The 16,285-nt window shown below is 41.7% G+C and overlaps 1 protein-coding gene across 6 annotated transcripts in view; it reads right to left on the bottom strand.

Annotated features, from left to right (window-relative positions):
- Nucleotides 1-16,285, bottom strand: part of Usp20-33 (Ubiquitin specific protease 20/33) — a 95,844-nt gene that overhangs the window by 23,356 nt on the left and 56,203 nt on the right. For all 6 annotated transcript variants that reach the window (XM_070524955.1, XM_070524966.1, XM_070524963.1 and 3 more), the window contains exons 16-18: nt 5,484-5,553; nt 3,571-3,676; nt 2,446-2,527 (exon numbers count right to left, since the gene is read on the bottom strand). In XM_070524955.1, coding sequence (XP_070381056.1) covers nt 2,446-2,527; nt 3,571-3,676; nt 5,484-5,553 — 258 coding nt within the window. The remainder of the gene's footprint in view (nt 1-2,445; nt 2,528-3,570; nt 3,677-5,483; nt 5,554-16,285) is intronic.

Below are 16,285 nucleotides of genomic sequence, written 5' to 3'. Positions count from 1 at the left end.
GCAAAAATGAACTCTACACTTGCTTAAAAAGACTTAAAATTACAGACGGGCATTCGGAAGCGAGCCTATCGCTCGTTGTCTTCTTTCTCCGAAATACAGTGAGTTGAATATTTTCTTCATTAACTGCCACTGCATAAGAATTAGGACATAGTTCAGAGGTATGCTGAGCATGCATGTGAAGGCCCTTGAAGCACTTTTTGCTGCCAGAAGTTCAAGCAGACACATGCTGGCGTCCCCAAGAAATAAATTTAGGAATGACTATGTTATACACCTAAAACATGCTCACAAAACAATGTGCACAAAAATGTGCACAAGTGAACAAATACTTGACTGTTCAAAAACTGAAAACTCAGTAAATGCAAAAATCCTTTAAACAGTGAAGGTCACAATGCTGTTGGCAAGAATACTCAATCAGGAGTTTCAAAAGCAGCATGCTGCCTCCTTATTTCCAATTTAAGGCTGACGTCAATTCACCACTCAAGGGTAATTGTATTTACTCTATTCTAATGCACACTGTATCCAATGCAGACCCAATTTTCAGAGTAGAAAGAGAAAAATAACTAATTCGCCACCAATTTTTCTGTCAGAAAAGGGACAAATGCTGCGATATTAGCGCATACTCTTGGACTTGTTCAAGCATGATGAATTTATGCATGAGAATTGTGGGTGCTGGCATCGGTCAGGTGTCCTTAACGCTGGCCTGCATGTTATTCGGTTGGTGGCACCTTCTACTGAAGCCAAGGAAACCTTTAATGCGACAGTATTTTTGGCCTACTCTACCCAGTTTTGAATCTTGAGCCAGTCTGGCTGTAAAGTGTCCCTTGCAACGAGGCCTAAAGGGTGGTGAAATTTTAGGTGCCATCAGATGCGACGTGATCGTGTACAGCATGAATGGCTGTAACACCACCAGCAGAAGGAGAGCTGTGGCAGTTTTAGAAAGTCATAATGACAGAAAACAGTGCCGTTTTACAAACTACAAAAGGCGCTGTGACAAAGCCATATTTGCCGAAGAGTGGCAGAAAGCAGTGACATGTATACTTCTAAGCCACTGTACTATTTTCCAGACTGCTCCAAAGTGACCACCTGCAGCAGAAGAGTCAAAAGAATGGAAGCTACATCCCGTAGCAGCTGAACGCCACTGGTACGCCATAAAACCAGGCACTGAGTGGAAACATCAGCTTTAGCAAAATGTGCCAGCATGACAGCAGTATCGATCAACTTGGTCGACAGAAATAATAGAAATGTGAAACGGATCATGCATTCAAATCATCAAAGATTTAAACCCAAGTAAGATATGCACGATTGTTTGACATTTGCATGATTGTGTGTGAAGACATTATTTCACAATATGTGCATGTCGGAACTCATCTGCCAGGCATTTCTAAGTGGTGCGGGGGTCATTTATTAAATGCAGGTCTGCCACAGCCGGGCTACACTGGCAGGTGGCAAGTTGGGTGGTGAGTAATCAATTACCACTCCTAACTACAACCCGAATGAAACACAGTTAAGGCATTAGCGCAGAAAACAAATTATAGCTACTTTCTGTGACGGCACCATTTGTGGGGTGCATATAGTGGTTGCTGCATCAGTGCTGTAAATGCCTCAGCTTTCTCTGCTAAATCACCCTGTGCCTGCATTCAATGGATGAAAGGTTTGAATTTGGCAATGGCACAGCACATCTTTGACTGCAGAAATGCATGCAGGAAGTGCTCAATGCGATGCATATTTTCTGCCAATATGACAATAGGCTAATGACTACTCTATTGTGCACACTACTTTTAGTAAACCTTAAAAAAAAAGGGGGGGGAGAGGAGAGAGAGAGAGAGAGAGGTGCACTTAGATTGAGTGAACGCAGTAACGAATCCTGCGAATGCTGAAAGATTAAGAGTGCAGAACTGTTCACATTTGGGCACTTTCCTACTGCAAGTTCTCGACTCTGCAGACTTGGTTCCATGGTATGCAAGTTTGTGTTACTGCACACTTACCCATTTTATAAGTGCAGGTATGTATGTGCGATTGCACTGCTGTTATAATGCACAGCATGTTGAAATTTTTTTTTTTATTAACAGCAATAGCAACATCGTAATCTCACAAAGAGAGTACTAGAAGAGAGTACTAGAAAATGTAAGAGAGAAATGTAATAAGAGAGTACTAGAACATGTAATATGTATGTATAATATGTTGCAAGTGAAGGAGATTAGGAGTTAATTTTTTGGTTAATTTCTAAGCTAAATCATATCATTACCATAAGTGGCCACCAGATTCAAGGCCAGGTGCTGCTGGGTGTATTCAGTTTCACCACAAAATGGGCTTTCTATATAATTTTCCCACACTAGTTCTGCCACTTTTTTTTTTCACCATGATCCAGTACTGAAACACATACTTCAGATCCTATTTCCATCTGCACAAGAAATTCAACTTATTAGCAAGTTTGCAGCCACATACGAGTCATGTAGATATTCCCAGACAGACTGGGATAGCTGGATGCAGAGTTCTTCTGCAATGTGTGCCTTGGCTGGCTGTACACCTGCAAAGCAAAACATCAGAAGCTCCATGAAGTACTTCTGCAGTGCTGCCAAGCTGACTGAGCATTAACAGTATGCCTTTAGGGAAGAACAGAGGCTTAAGGAAACAATGACTGCAACAAGTTTGTTAAAAAAAAAAGCAAAATAAAGCTGTGCCAGAGCAACTACCAGTTGTGGGATTCATCAAGCCCTTTGGCTCTGTAGAAAATGGTGGATTTTAAGTCAGAAAGGTGGGAGTTCATATAAATCCATTGTATATTGACAAAGTCACTTCAAATGATACACTCACAGCTCATAATGAGTACAGGCAGCCAAGCAAGCTCAAACATGCAAGCACTGAAATGGACTAAATGTCTTACGATGATGATGATGATGATGATAAAACATGCATACCAAAAAGGATACGATCACCCCCTTGACCGAAGTCATGCGGGCGAAAGGGAAAAGGATAGCAAAGGATAGTGCGATGGGTAAAAGCAAACAAAGAAAAGAAAAGGAGCCCTACCCGTGCCACTGGGGTACAGCAGAAAAAGGAATGAGGTATGGGAAATGTGTAAAGGTCTTCACGTGAACACAGTGTAGAAGTTAACTTACAGGATGAAAACACACTGATAGGGCAAGAAATTTTAGACTATAAGTGCAAGAAGTCAACAAACTAGACAGAGCAGGTTTGATTGGGGCTAAACAGCGGTCTAATTGGTGGCAAGATGGATTCTTGAGCTTTTTACATTACAAATAATGTTTCCATAAGCCAGCAAAAGTATTAGAGCAAATGACAATGAGATCTTTCCTTCTGTGAGAATTTTTATAACTCCATAGAGAGCCAGAGTAATACTTCGCAAGTTATAAAATATGAGGTTCAAACCCCTTCTCTGAAAAATTCTTACATTAGTGAAGTTCTCTTTGCAAAAATCACAAGAACAATAAACAGCTGCATATTGACAAAGCTTAAGGTACAAACCGATGGTTTCTGTAAAGTAAAAGAGAGAAAGAAAGCAAAGTCAAGAATTTAATTTTATAGAGGCAGGTTGGACTGGTAGCTCACCTCCATGCATACAGAGGAAATCCCCATTGTCGATGGGGCCAGGCTCCGCAAATGTGTTGAACCGGTTTACCCACTGCTTAGATACGAAGAAGCTGAGAAGACCAGGCTGCAACACACAGAAGCCAACAGATTTAGTATACGAATCTATTAATGTGACAGCAAAATTTTGTGACAGATGAGAAATAAATGGCTGTGAGATCCAATTCCTTGCATTTTGATGGTCTGTTTGATTTAAATTGTATTTTACACTTTGTCACCTTGCAAATTACACATAGTGACAACAAATCAACTTGGCTTATTGATGACAAAGGCATACCTGAAGGTGTCAAAACAACATTTGCTCGTGTCACAGAATGCCATAAAAGTCGTACTACTGTATGTACTCACATTATGATCGCACTTTCTTGTCCAAAAATTGTCGCAAATTCAGGGGTGCGATCATTAGGCGGGTTAAATTTCCCGAGAAAAGAAAAAAAAAAAAAAACTTTTTCATCCTGCATTTGCTGTCGGATGACAAGAGGTCAACAAACAGGCGGCTGCCGCCGTATCAGTGTGGGACACCAAAACAATCATGGCAGCTGGCGTAGCAGGCTGAATGTGCCAAACGTGATGTTTTTCTTTTCGTGTTTATATAACGAGCATTTGAAGTTTCTTCCATATCAGAAATGAATAATATTGTTAATATGGGCAAGTCTGCGGCAATAACGTAGCCATGTCCACTTTGAGGGGTCAAACAGAGATGGGCGTGCTTAGCTGCCAGTGACATAGAAACACATCGCGGGTACGCTGCGAAAACTGTGGCATTTGTCTTCACTACTATCCTAATATCGCACGTTTCTGCTAAGGGTGGATGAATATCTTAGCTGTGTTAAAAGCGCCAGCGCGTACACTTCTACACTTCTATCGTATCGGGTACACTTCTAGCGTATCAGTGTAAACGTGGCTACTATCGTTGCCGCTCGCGATTTGTTGCATGCCCACGAGTGCAGACGAAAAGAATTTAAAGGCACCTTTTTTGTTGTTGTTGACCACAACCATTATAAAGCCTACAAATAATAAAGCCAAGGCAAGTTTGGTTGTAGCTTTTCGTTTTCATGGAAGTGTGGAATGTCATGAAAGAAATAAAATGGGGCATCTGCTTAAGAATGTTTGGTGCATGCAGACTGCTTGGTATGTCTTGAGTCATTCGCGTAGCATTCGACAGCATTTAACAGATGGTAAGAGCAATCATCATTACCTAGACATGGCACACGCCATATCGCTGTGGCAAGTTCGGTGTACGATAATTACACGGGAAAGAAAAAAAATCGAATTTTGACGACAAAATTTGGGGGTGAGATCATTACGCGAGTGCGATCATTATGCACGTATATACAGTACATGAATCAAGGCAAATTCATAAAGAATGCTCCGAGTATCAATTGTTATTGGATTCCGAGAACATGATCCTTTTCTGATCAAATCTAATCTGCAAGTGATCCTAGAAGTAGGTCCTACCTACCAAAGTTGTGCAGCCATTTTACTTGTTCTAAACTTGTCTATGCTTACTAATATGAAAATTGGCTTTCACTTACACCACAAGTAAACCCTTTATCCATTTCAGGGTTTTCAGTGCGGCATAAGGAAGTACAAGGCAGAGTGGGAGGTGCAATACTATGCATAAAGCAAGGTGTGCAGCTTATTGGAACCAAATGTTATGGCAACATTTCAAAACTGCTTCACAAGCCAGCAGATGATTTTCCAGTCCCAAAAGAAAAAAAAAGAACGAAAAACACAGAACCAAGTCATGTGCCAACGTAAACTTACAGCAACTATATACACAAGTACATTAAGCTGACAAAGCAAGGCCAAGATGTTAAGTTTTCATGTTGCTCAGTGCACAAAACGTATTATTAGCAAGACAGAATACTTACTTCACTGCGGCTGCGTTCCATGAGCTCATATGTTCGAGTCCGCCGGTTTAGCATTTCCTCTGACGATTTCCTGCAAGGTAACGAAGATTGTGGGAGGTGGAGAGGGGGGAGCCAGAAAGGCAGATCACACATTTGTCACTGCTTTTGAACTGTAAAACAAGGCCCAGAGGAAATAATGATTGATTGATTGATTAGGTTTAATATCCCAAAGCAACACTACATCTATGAGAGACATGTAGCATTAGGTGTCACAGTAACAATATATTTAAATTCTTTAGTCTCACTGTGAACAATGCTCTTGCGTAGGTGCTGAAATGCGAACTTTACTAAATCTTTTGTTGTTGTTGTCTACCCTGTTCATCAGGTATCAGAGTCATTGCACAGGGAGAAATATGGAATAAACCATGTCCACTGATGATGTTCAAATAAAGAAGCACTTCATGCTTGCAACTTTTCATGCACGTAAGATTAATTGATAAAATCTGCATGCATCAGTACAAGACCCATGGCAAACAAATTTAAACTACTCACTTGAAATAACTTTGTGAAAAATTTTGCTTGATCCATACTACCTATTTAGGACTATTTGGCTAGTATAACCCAAATGAAATTAAGCCTTAAAGGGGCCCTGAACCACTTTTTATCAAAGTGGAGAAATGCATTTGCTGTTAAATTAGGCTATTTCAGAAATACTTTGGTGCAAAAAGCACTTCAATGCATTCAGCAGAAGCAGAGTTGTTGGCAATCAAACATCCTGTTTGCGGTGCCTCCGCTCCTTCTTCAATGTTTTGCACTACAAGGACTACGGTGGAGCGGGGCGTGTCCATAACGCTTCAGATACTGAATGTCACCATGGCGTACAGTTCAAATTAAATTTTGAATGTTCACGTAGATGCCACTACTTCCAATTTTGGCGGCTATGACGCACCAAACATGGTTGTCCTCGGCAAGCCGCAGTTGCACTCAGTCAGTGGACACGTCGTGGCACCCTGCGGCGGCCGTGGTATCTATGCTACGCTGAACCAGACTACAGCATTTGTTTTGTGCACGACAGGGCTTGAGTGCGTGCTTGCGCTCATATGCTCCAGTGTGGCTGTGCTACATGGTGCGGACCGGCTTTGTCCTGCAGCAGCTTAACCGATGGATAGTACCCAGATCCAACTTACGCATTTTTAAGCATTATCAATAGCTCAATCCAAAGGGAAGTCTGCCAAGGCGTCTTATCAGGAGCGGCCAGGAGTGGTCTGATCTTAAGCTTTGCGTGGTTCGAGGCTAGCTGAGTGTTCAAAATTACTTGAAATTATCGACACCCAATGGCTGTGACACCGATAAGCAGGGTGGCCAGAGTTAAATTCTTACACGGGCAGTCGCAGCAGAGTGTGAGCAGACGATAGTCCGCTTCTTGCGGAAGTACGTAATTATCAAAATTTGGAAGCCGATTTTTGCTTACTTCAGCCTGTTTATTCAACTTGGTTAATAAATATATGCATTAACAGCAGCAAGAAGTGCACTGACTTAAATACTCTTCTTGACTGATGTCAGCTATTCACTAATAGCAGCTACGTATGTGAATCTGCTATATTGCGAAATAAAGCATCCAGAAAAGAGCGAGGAGCAGGCTTCTGTTGAAAAGCACATTTGAGAAAAAGATTTCACACTCCATTTGTGAGCTCCACGCACCGCGCACGACTGCAAAACTTGGCTGAGATGATCACAGTAGTGTATGCTATCCAAGGACTATGTTTTTTCACAAACCCCTTTAACCTTACAAGCATAGCAACTTGCTGTAAAATATCGCACTTAGGTAGTGCTTTTTTTGTAGGTTGTATTGTCACCATGATCTGTGCAAGCAACCAATTCTTTGCAGACACTATATATCACCAAGACTTGATCATGTTCATGAAGTTGGTATAACACATTGTAGGACACTGCATTTTTTAACCCTTTCATGCACCAACCCTGTTAATTTAAAGCTTATTTTCACTGCATTTCTTACATTTTCACAATCTGAAAGCATATAGCTGGAGAAAAGATTAGGAATTTTAAATTCATTAGTGAGTTTTATCACGTTTACAGAATGTGAACTCCAAGCGAAAACTCTTAACAGGAACATCAGATATGAGAACATGAACTCTTTCATGTCAAGTAGGCTTGAGCAGCTCTCCAGCCTTTTCAAAATCATGCCTAGTGTAACACATTGTGAAAAACAACGAAAGGAGTGAAAATAACCAACTATCTACGTATCCACTTGCTTTATTGAAATATCTTGCCCATGTTATTCAAGCTTGCAGCCCAGTTCCAATTAGAAGTGTTTCCAGATATATGCGACACACTGCTTTTTGCTGTTGATGCACAATCTTGGCATGCACAACTGTGTACACAGTGCCTGAAAGAATTAAATTCATATATGCCACATACATCCAATGAATGGAATCACCTTCCCGCATCACTACCCACTACTGAATATCACAATGTATTTATGAAATTATTAGCTAACATTGTATAAGGAAACTACATCTTGTAACTTGTACTACTGTGTTTTACACAGCCAAACATTGTATAACTGTTACACTTGCCACTATTTTTTGCATAATGTTTGTGTTCTTTTCAAGAATAATTCTTATTGATGTATAGCAACATCTTGTTTAACAACTTCCTTTTGTAATATCTTCTGACCTTGAATGTATTGTCACGTAGTCATGATGGTGAATAATACAGTGGCAAAACTGTGAATGACGAAACTAACTTTTTATTGGGCGAACTTGTGCCCACAAAGGCAAGTTACACTCAAAGCACAGCAATAGCGGCGAACACGGTTGGCGATCGTCGAAATCTGCTCAGCAGCTCAAGCACGTCGGCTTTTATACATCAGTCATCGAAGGTTCCAACATAATCGCTGGTGCCCGCTTGTCTTCCAGAAAGTTCTACACCATTCGCGTCATGCATATATGAAATCAGATTACACAAGGTTCAGTGACAACAGAGAGTGGCTAGAACCATCGATAACATTTGAGAAACTTCCGATACATGCAGGCGTGTCCCTGCGCTGTGCGATAACGTTTGTTAGGAAGTGAAAAGCGGTCACCCGAAAAAGATAAAGAAGTGCATGTGTCAGTATATTAATAAAAAAAATAAAAAATGCTAAGCAATTAATGTTGCATGATACCAAATGCATCTGAATTAAGTTGCAGTAGTGCTTGGAAATTTTTGACAAGGAATGCTAACAGCCAATTTTTATTTTATTACATGCATTATAATTTTGCCTGTAACACTACTTCTTGCTACATAGCCTGCACACAGCTTGAGATTACTACGCCCACCTTAATTGTAATATAATTGTTTAGTGTGAAACAGCAATTGATGGGTCCCGAAACAGTTTGGACAAATTTTGTAGACGTGTAAAGTACAGCTACAGTAAAATATTCACACCACAATTTAATTGACGCATCTCATATTAAGTGAGCTACGGACAATTACAAGCTCCTCCCTAGCCATGCTTTTCCTCTTCAACTTGTTCAGCGAGCAATCGGGGCTCAGCTGTGCTTTCACTGGCTATGCGTCACAACGTGGCATCGTGACATCTACTTTCGCTGTCTTGGAGCCAGCATGCGAAGTGTCACCAACCTCTCCGCTAGCCACCTCGCCGTCATTTCCCAGCGAAAGCTATCCAAGCAGCATTTGTTGTGAGTGTTCTGTTGCAGCACCCAACGCGCGTCTGGTATTATAATAGCAGGCGAGCTTGGCATTTTGATGGCCTTAATGGCGGCCTTAATGGTGCAGCCACCTGGTGGTGCAGAATTCAACCAACCAAAGACAGCAAATATTACTGTAACCAAGTGTAAAACATTTTAAATATTTAAAAAGACAATGTGTTCATGATTATGCTGCTGCCAAAAATTTACACCAACAACCAAGCAGAATACATTGGGTTACTGCTATATTAGCCCTGTGTTTGTCTGGTTGAGCCCCGAGCTCCCAGATGGCTGCACCCTGCAGGCTGCTCATGTTTGCGCTTCCATCCATCTGGCAAAATGTCCAGTCTGCTTGCATTTACCAGAATAATGGACATGCTAAAACTCTATTTTATGGTAGTAATACTTTGGCATGAAGTAATCGTCTGGCCTCATCGTCTGGCCTCACTGCGTCATCCCTCTAATCCTCTATTTCAGAGGCTGCGTATACTGCCGTTTACTGACATACGAGACTACAAGATTTCCTGCTTAGTAAATAAAACAATAAACACAAACACACCTCTGCCGCGTGCCATACACACGTTTCCGTTGTTAAACACACGGCATGCACGCAACGGTAATCTTAATCTCCCTTTATGTTGGAATGTGTACGGTGAAAGATTAATTCGATTCTCTGGTGTTTAGCTGTGGAACAATTTGCCTCTTGAAATAAAACTTGCAAGAAATTTTGACATTACATGCAAATTCCACTTATCTTGTCAAGCATGTTCCTGAGTTTTGTTTTTGTTTTGTTTGTTTTTAGTGCAGTTCTGTGATTATATATAGTATTTACAGCTTATGTATGATACTTTCGCGCTTTGTTTGTATAAGACTGCTAACCCTTGCAATACATTTTTTGTATTGGACCCATCACTAGCCGCTTTAGGCTATGGGACCAAATATCTTTGTACGCATTTTTCATATTATTGTGTAATAAAATTCCCTTTTTGATTTGATTTAAGTGACGGTCACAAACATGTATATCCTGGTGCCAATCAAATACCGACAGTCTGATGCGCTGAAGCCACTCCGCTCACCTGTTGCCTTACAGAGGGACACAATATCGCAGCTTGACATGCTGTCAATTGCTAGATTTGCAGCCCACAATGCAACAAGGGCAACTGATGGTCCTCGAGACCAACACAGACCATGCAGCTCGCATCAACATGGAGCACATGGTAACTCAAGCAGTCGACAATTGCTGTGTGCCAGAAGTGCTAGAGTGTAGTGATAAACTGTAGTGTATTCTCTTGAAACAATTAACCAACATTCCAACTATTATGAACATTTGTTCATCATAAAGTTGGAAAAATTATCAATGATGCAACATAGGTAGCCAACTGATTAGCTTGCTCAACTGATGTCATATGCACGCTGCTACGTTGATGGAGATGGGGCAGCTGAAACATCAAAGGAGAGGCACTGCTGCAATCGGTAGCAGTGCACATACTTAAAAAACCTTACATCAAATTACACACTTTATGCAGAGGGCTTAAGTGTGGCACTTTATGATTAGAAGGACCTACTCTAAATGCTCGGTACGTTTGTACGAAATTGTCAAAATCGTTTCAGGGTCCTTTAGGTATGGTCAGTTTCTTAATTCTATGGCCGTAAGCACGTAGAGAATTGGTGAAATCAATTACACTCCAACCTGGGCTTTTTTTTCTCCAATGATTCCTGATATTTACGTCTTTTTGCACATCACGTTCATAACTGTATTTTCCCTAATAACAGGATGTCTTGACAATTTTCTGAAATGTCAAAGTTCCCCACCCCTCCCTAGAAGTTGCTATTACAGAGGCTCTGCAACTACCCTTAAGTGTTTAATGTGTCTGGTATTGAAGGTCATCGCCACTAAAAACTTTTTTAAACAAGTATCTTTTGAATACACATTGTACAGTAACAGTTATTGGAAATTATTAAAAAAAGTTATTGAAAAAACACGTGCCTGACATGCCTTTCCAGCAATCATTTTCGTAGTTCCTACTGTACCGGAAGCTGGGCTTGTGTCAAGTAATGCTAGTGATGTTCCCAATTTCACAGTCATCACTTTCAACTTGGGTATGAGTGCAGTGCTACTATTTCCTGCCACTAGATGGTGTAATTATGCATCAGTAATTACTAAGCTTGTGTGAATATAAATTTCTTAGTTCAAAGCAAAGTTGAAACGAATAGTTATTAGTGTCGGATAACTTCAAAGCGAATAGTTGGAATAGTTCTGGAATTTGCATAAAACAGTGGTGGAACAGCCACTTCACCTTTCGGTGCAGGTCCTAGTGCAGGCAAAAAGCCAATTTGGCATAGCAGCAAGAAATTTCAGCGCAGGGTCCAACGCACGTGCACTTACCATATACCATGCAAATATTAACTGATATAGTCTACATGTTGTGAAGACGCGTCTGTGCGTCCCTTCCTTACATTGCAAGCATGGTCAGGAAGGGATGCAACGCTCCTTCACACCATGACGCACAAAGGGTGCTCGGCCGGGTTCGCTGATACGGTGGAGAGAAGGCACCATTGACAGATCGTTAACAAACGCGTGTTTATTAACCTAGGATGCAGCACAGTGCAACAGTCGCAGCTTGTGGGCAAAGGCTCACCGCAAGACTGGTTGAGTATGCGCCTGCACTGAACATGACAGCATGCAATATACTCATGTTATGCCATGCACATAGAAAATTTAGGGGGAAAAATAAATAAAAATAAAAACAACAGAAAAAACATCAGTACCACTGCACTTGCGTGAGATGCAAATACGGTTTGCGCCTGCGATGCTTTTTCACCAAAATAGCGCAGCGACACAAACTCTACGCAAAAGTTTTGCATCAATGAACATGGCGGCACCCATTGATGTGGTGGCTCTTGCCGTGTACCACATTTGCTAATGTTAAATTAAATTATGGGGTTTTACGTACCAAAAGCACTTTCTGACTGTGAGGCACGCCGTAGTGGAGGACTCTGAAAATTTCGACCACCTGGGGATCGTTAGCGTGCACCTAAATCTAAGTACACGAGTGTTTTCGCATTTCGCCCCCAACGAAATGCAGTCGCCATGGCCGGGAATCGATCCCGCGACCTCCATGCTCAGCAGCCCAACACCATAGCCAGAGCAACCACGGCGGGTATTTGCTAATGTCATTTTTAACTCTGCACCATGTGCGATTCCGATTGCAGCGGCTCTTTTACAAAGCCCCGCTATCATTCATAAAAATATATACAAAGTTTACCTTTAATCCTAGAATGTGGCATTCTCCTCAGGCAAACTCTGCGGTACCATGCGGGTTCAATGAACATCGAAATAAAGTGCCAGCAAGATGGTACAGTGGTACTAGACTGTACGTCCACCAGAGAAAAATGCGCAAATGACGAACCGGTCGATTCTGACGTGCCGACAGACTTTCTCACTATGGAGCGAGAAACTCTATGGACGGGCCTCTGCTTCCCTCTACGATGATAATGACAGCGTGCTGTTGGTTTTTATTTCTGTTTTGCTAGCTGCGAAGCATCGACGGAAGGAGGGTTTCGCTTTTATGCACGGTTTGGCGCAGGCTTGGTGTAATTTTTCGCTAAAATGCCGTTTTGGCACAGAATGGCGCAAAGAGTCACTCTCGGCACAGCTGTTCCACCACTGATAAAACCTTGACAGAAAAGCCATATGTTGACAAATCTAGGAAAACTTGGCTCTTGCAAGAGAGGAAACAGGCTCCCCTCTAGAGACAGTTCATTTATAAAGTGCAGTTATTTAGATATTTTCATGCAAAAATGTGAGTTCAACATTTCTTACAGTTCCAGCAGCTCTGAAAATTTCTTTACAGGCGCTTGCTCAGTGTTGTGCTTTAGTCTATTTGAAATTTCGCAATGGTTAAGGTCATGGGAGCGTTTTGTATTCACCCACCGTGCATTGTCATGATGCTGTGAAGTGCAGCCTTCATTGCGCAATGTCAGCAGTTTGCGCCGGGTTGCACAAATTTAGCTTAAACACAGGAAAGGCAGTAGATGGAAATTCAAGACGATCAGCAAAACGAGAACAAGGTAAAAGCAGGAGCCAACGTTTCGACAAGTGCACTTGTTTTTTCAAGGTGACGTATTCTTTCCTCGGTACAGTATATATAGGTAGGGTTCTTCTAAAGGGGAGAGGGGGTAAGGTGGGTGGGTGAGGCAACAACTGAAGGTGTATGTTAGCGGTGAGGGCGTAGAATTGAGAATAAGGGGGTGCTATGCACACGGCCAGTGACACGGCCGTATGTCAGCTGGCGTGTCAATGACCGTGTGCACAACACCATCTGCTTCGGTGGAGGTCAGTGGGCTATCGTCTCTCTTTTGTTCAAGACACGCTGTGCTTTTTTGAATTATTGACGGCATCAAAGCCAATGAAATCCTTTATGACCACGCTATTCTAGTCACTTTGAATTTTTCTGCCCTTTACACTAACATACCCATGAGTGAAGGAATTCAAGCCGTATCAAAATCCCTCACAGTCAATCCCCAAGCGCATACCCCTGAAGTTTACCTATCACTCCTTAGGTTATTTCTCATGCTCAACTATTTCGAATTCTATTCTATTCACTACTTGCAACCTTTGGCCACTAGCATGGGAACACCATTTGCTACCACGTATGCAAACATTTTCTTGGGACAGCTTGAAAAAGTCCTGATAAAATCCTATCCTTTAAAACCCCGCACCTATCTGCGTTACATTGACGACGTATTTATAATATGGGAACACGGCACAAGTGCGTTAACTGACTCAATTAGCCATTTCAATCGCTTTCACCAGAGTATTAAATTTACTGCTCAGCACTCTCCTAGTCAAATCAACTTTCTCGAACAATGGTCTATAGAAAATGGAAAATTGAGAATGACAATTTACCAAAAGCCTACGGATAGCAATATTTAGACTACAACAGTCGCCACCCGCGACACTGGAAGCAAGGAATGTTTGTCGGACAAGTTAAACGAATAAGAAGAATCTGCAGCGAAGACAACAATTATATCCACCACCTAAATGGCCTTAAAGCAAAGCTAGCAGAAAGAAACTTTCCGCAAGTTGCTCTCGACAGAGCTGATGAGGTCACATCAAGATTGCAGAGGCAATTGGAATTGACTAGGAAACAGCCTAGACCAGATCTGACAGACCGCCAGCCTTTATAGGAAATATTCGAATTGCCTCCCAAACAAACGACAGCCTACGGAAATACCACCCAATATAAACAAGTAACGAGCATTTCAGAAAAATGTTCCTGGATGTACCAAGGGTTACAAGTCAGCCAACATCATTTACCCGTAATAAAAGCATGTTGTCGCCCCAGTTGCAAAAACTGCAGGCACCTTCAAAGTGACATTAAAATCAAAAGCACCGCAACTAGTTATACACACAAAGTGAAAACTATCTTTGCTTGTACAAGTTCGGATGTGATTTATACGCTTGAATGTTCCTTCTGTAAGAAACAGTATATCAGTCAAACGGGACAATCAATGAACGTCAGGTTAAACAGACATCGCATCAACACATTTAAAAAGCTTCCCAAAGTCGTCGCCAAGCCTTTGAACCAACCAGGTCGTAACTTTGATGAACTTAAACTCCACATCTTACAGACAAATTTCCGTTCTGAACGAGAAAGAAAATAGAGAGAATCGTACCTTATCCATAAGTTCAAGACATTGCCATCAATACGCATGAATGTTTCAAAGGGAGCTTTAGAATCTATTCACTATGCTAAATTTTTGCGATAGGCAACAACACTTAGTTGTTTTCATTTGGTTGCTCAGTGTTTTTTTTTTGCTCCCTTTCTTTTGTTTTCTTTTACTTATATACTTATTCCATTTTGGTAACATTTTTTCATGAGCACCGTTTGCTGCCACTCGTTTTATTATATCTATCACAGAGACAATAGCCCACTGATCTCCAGCGAAGCAGATAATAGAGGGGTGCCGTGCACACGACCGTTGACACATCAGCTGACACATGGCCGTGTCACCGGCCGTGTGCCTCTTTATTCTCAATTCTACACCTTTGCCGTTAACACAGCTTCAGGTTGTTGCCTCACCCACCTGCCTTACACTTCTTCCCTCTAGAGCAACCCTACCTACATAAACTGCGCTGAGGAAAGCATATGTCGCCTTGAAAAAGACAAGTCCACTTGTCGAAACATAGACTCCCGCTTTTACCTTGTTCTCGTTTTGCTCATCGTCACAAATTCAGCTTAATGCTTTTAGTCAACGTGTGAGCTTAACCCAGTCTGTTCTGCCAGTGCACATGTGAACTTGGTAGGCATGGCCGCTGCTTATGCAGTCCTCAGTTTAGACCATGCACTTGATCTGTGGCCCAATCACCGATAAGCGGAAAACTTCCAGCAACATTTTGCCGTCCACCATTGTGCCTGCCTTGACTGTTAGCCTTAACCAGTGCTGTTTTGCTGGGTATAGGTCACCAAAGTTATGGTTTAGTGCTGCGTCGATACAAATCTGGCTGCTGCGAATAATATGTTTGAATAATACCTATGAATAACAGAAGTCAGCAGGTGGCTGTCGAAGAATTTGTCATTGCCTTGTCTCCTGGGCTATAAGCTATGCAATGCAACTTTCTCACTGAAACAGAGGCGTTTAAAAACTTACTATATATATGCGCGTATAGCAAGCATAAATAATTTTAAAACTGACAGCAACTACGGGCTGTGGGTTATAGGCAAATTTCGACTTGAGGTGTGGCTTCACGGCAGCATGAATTTCGCGTCAAGGTGTGGTTTCACGGCAGTGTGGCCCGTACTGCCGTGAAACAAACGTTAGGCAAAGTTTTTCACCATCAACATCGCCGAAGAAGTGGGAAAGGGAGCCACTGGCTGGAGGTACAATGTGGATGATTCATGCATCGGCGAATAGGAACTTGTGTTTACAAAGATTTGGGCATTGTATGAAGATGTTCCTGCAGGTTATACACTTTATTTTCTCCCGTTGTGTGTTGTAATTGGGGTGTGTGGCTTATATGTGGAATACCTGTGTAGCATAATATATTATTGAATATTCGAAAGCATAGAATATTTGCACGAGCCTAGTAATTAGACTTGTTTTATC

This window comes from Dermacentor albipictus, chromosome 1 (genome assembly GCF_038994185.2).
Source record: "Dermacentor albipictus isolate Rhodes 1998 colony chromosome 1, USDA_Dalb.pri_finalv2, whole genome shotgun sequence".
Taxonomy (NCBI): domain Eukaryota; kingdom Metazoa; phylum Arthropoda; class Arachnida; order Ixodida; family Ixodidae; genus Dermacentor; species Dermacentor albipictus.
This window is presented reverse-complemented; position numbering and strand designations above follow the sequence as displayed.